Here is a 2,690-nt window from a genome sequence, read left to right as displayed (position 1 = left end):
CCCCCATGGTCCCAGTGCCCCCCAGGGTGGGAAGGGGGGGGCGCTGGGGGGCACTGGGGGGCACTGGGACCATGGGGGAGGCACCGGGAGGACCCTGGGGACGTGGAGGGAAGAGCACCGGGGGACTGTGGGGACATAGGGGGGGCGGTCTGGTGTCCCGAGGGAAAAGGGGGGGCTGGAGGGGCCGCCTGGATAAGGGCGGATTAGGGGGGATCTGGTGAAGGTTTGCGGGGGGCTTTGACTTGAGGGATCCCAGCCCCGAGCCCCCCGTTATCCCGAGGTTTTCCGGCTCTGACCTGCATTCCCACAGATGCCACGGTGTACGTGGGGGGCCTGGACGAGAAGGTCAGCGAGCCCCTGCTCTGGGAGCTCTTCCTGCAGGCCGGGCCCGTGGTCAACACGCACATGCCCAAGGACCGGGTCACGGGCCAGCACCAGGGTGAGAGACCCCCCCCAAATCCCAACGGGGACCCCGCAAATCCCAAGGAGGGGCAGAACGGGGGGCGGGAGGACACGGGTGGGGTGTCCAGCAGCAGGGCGAGGGGCTGGGACCCCCAGACCTGAGCAGGGGGCAGAGCCGGGGTGGAATTGGGGTGGGGAGAGGGGGGGATCATCTTCCATCCCTAAGGGGGTGTTTGGGGTCCAGGGTTTAGATCAAGTAGGGATTGAATGAAATGTCAGGTGGGGCCAAAATCAAATTGAGGGGGTTCCAATCCATAATTAAGTGGGGTTTTTGAGTCAATCGAGGTTTAGATCAAGTGGGGATGAAATGAAGTATCAGGTGGGGTTAAAATCAAATCGAGGGGGTTCCGATCCATAATTAAATGGGGGTTTGAGTCAACTGAGGTTTAGATCAAGTGGGGGGGTCTCCCCTCTCCTGAAGATCCATTGGGTTCCCCTCGAGCCCCCTGGGATGCCCCTGAGCCCTTTGGGGTCCCCCAGGGTACGGGTTCGTGGAGTTCCTGAGCGAGGAGGACGCCGACTACGCCATCAAGATCATGAACATGATCAAGCTCTACGGGAAACCCATCCGAGTGAACAAGGCCTCCGCCCACAACAAGAACCTGGACGTGGGCGCCAACATCTTCATCGGCAACCTGGACCCCGAGATCGACGAGAAGCTGCTCTACGACACCTTCAGCGCCTTCGGGGTCATCCTGCAGACCCCCAAGATCATGCGGGACCCCGACACGGGCAACTCCAAGGGCTACGCCTTCATCAACTTCGCCAGCTTCGACGCGTCCGACGCGGCCATCGAGGCCATGAACGGGCAGTACCTGTGCAACCGGCCCATCACCGTGTCCTACGCCTTCAAGAAGGACTCCAAGGGCGAGCGGCACGGCTCGGCCGCCGAGCGGCTGCTGGCGGCGCAGAACCCGCTCTCGCAGGCCGACCGCCCCCACCAGCTCTTCGCCGACGCCCCCCCGCCCCCCTCGGTGCCCACGCCCGTGGTCACCGCGCTGGGGCCCGGCGTCACCCCCCCAGGTGGGTGAGATGCGGGGCTGGGGGCCCTGGGAGGGGGTCACGGTCACATGAGGGGGGTGACAGTGACATTGGGGGTGTCATGGTCACATAGGGGGTGACAGTGACATTGGAGGGGTCACGGTGACACCTCACCTTGGGGCCCAGGTGTCACCCCCCCAGGTGGGTGAGATGCAGGGCTGGGGGCCCTGGGAGGGGGTCACGGTCACATAGGGGGTGACAGTGACATTGGGGGTGTCATGGTCACATAGGGGGTGACAGTGACACTGGGGGGGGCACGGTCACATGGAGGGGGACAGTGACATTGGGGGGGTCACGGTGACACCCCACCCTGGGGCCCAGGGTTCACCCCCCCAGGTGGGTGAGATGTGGGGCTGGGGGCCTGGGAGGGTCACGTGAGGGGGTTGACAGTGACACTGGGGGGGGGTCATGGTCACATGGGGGGTTTGGGGTGACTTCACCACCCTGGGGCTTAGGGGTCACCCCCCCTGGGTGGGTGGGAGGTGGGGCTGTGGGCTGTGAGGGTGGGTCACAGTCACATGGGGGGCTCGGGGCTCCCAGGACTCTCCCGATTCCCTTCCCCGTGTTTTTCTGACTGGGGGGGTTTCCCCTTCCCCAAATTCCCGCTGTGTATTCCAGGCCTGCCTCCCCCCGGCTCGTTCCCGCCGCCGGTGCCGCCGCCCGGGGCGCTGCCCCCCGGGATGCCCCCGGCCATGCCCCCCCCGCCGATGCCACCGGGCGCCGGAGCCCCCGGACCCCCCTCGGGGGCTGCCCCGGCAGGGGGGCACCCACCCCACCCACACCCCTTCCCACCCGGCGGGATGCACCACCCAGGTACGGATCCGGCCGGGAATGGGGCTGGGAATGGGGCCGGGAGTGGGGCCGGGAGTGGGGATCGGCTTCTGTTGTGGTGGGGGGTGAGGGGATCCCCCCTCCAATCACGGAGGGGGGCCTGGAGGGATTTCCAAAGGATTTGGGGAATTTAGGGAGTCGTGGCATTCTGGGACACACCTGGGCAGGGAGAGGGGGGGCTGGTTTCCTTGAGCTGGGAAGGTGTGGGATGCAGGGAGGGAGGGACGTGGGAAGGAAGGGACACGGGAAGGAAGGCAGGGATGCAGGGAAGGAAGGCAGGGATGCAGAGAAGGAAGACAGGAATGCAGGAAGGGAAGGCAGGGATGCAGGGAAGGAAGGCAGGGATGCAGAGAAGG

At 65.8% G+C, this 2,690-nt stretch overlaps 2 protein-coding genes across 2 annotated transcripts in view; both read left to right on the top strand.

Moving 5' to 3' along the window:
• Positions 1 to 295, top strand: part of MTMR11 (myotubularin related protein 11) — a 6,285-nt gene extending 5,990 nt beyond the window's left edge. The window contains exon 15 of the mRNA XM_017839369.1: positions 281 to 295. Coding sequence (XP_017694858.1) covers positions 281 to 295 — 15 coding nt within the window. The remainder of the gene's footprint in view (positions 1 to 280) is intronic.
• Positions 161 to 2,690, top strand: part of SF3B4 (splicing factor 3b subunit 4) — a 5,121-nt gene continuing 2,591 nt past the window's right edge. Inside the window, exons 1-3 of the mRNA XM_017839366.1 lie at positions 161 to 439; positions 943 to 1,485; positions 2,122 to 2,316. Coding sequence (XP_017694855.1) covers positions 406 to 439; positions 943 to 1,485; positions 2,122 to 2,316 — 772 coding nt within the window. The 5' untranslated portion in view covers positions 161 to 405. The remainder of the gene's footprint in view (positions 440 to 942; positions 1,486 to 2,121; positions 2,317 to 2,690) is intronic.

This window comes from Lepidothrix coronata, unplaced genomic scaffold, assembly GCF_001604755.1.
Source record: "Lepidothrix coronata isolate B3197 unplaced genomic scaffold, Lepidothrix_coronata-1.0 Scaffold405, whole genome shotgun sequence".
Lineage (NCBI taxonomy): Eukaryota > Metazoa > Chordata > Aves > Passeriformes > Pipridae > Lepidothrix > Lepidothrix coronata.
This window is presented reverse-complemented; position numbering and strand designations above follow the sequence as displayed.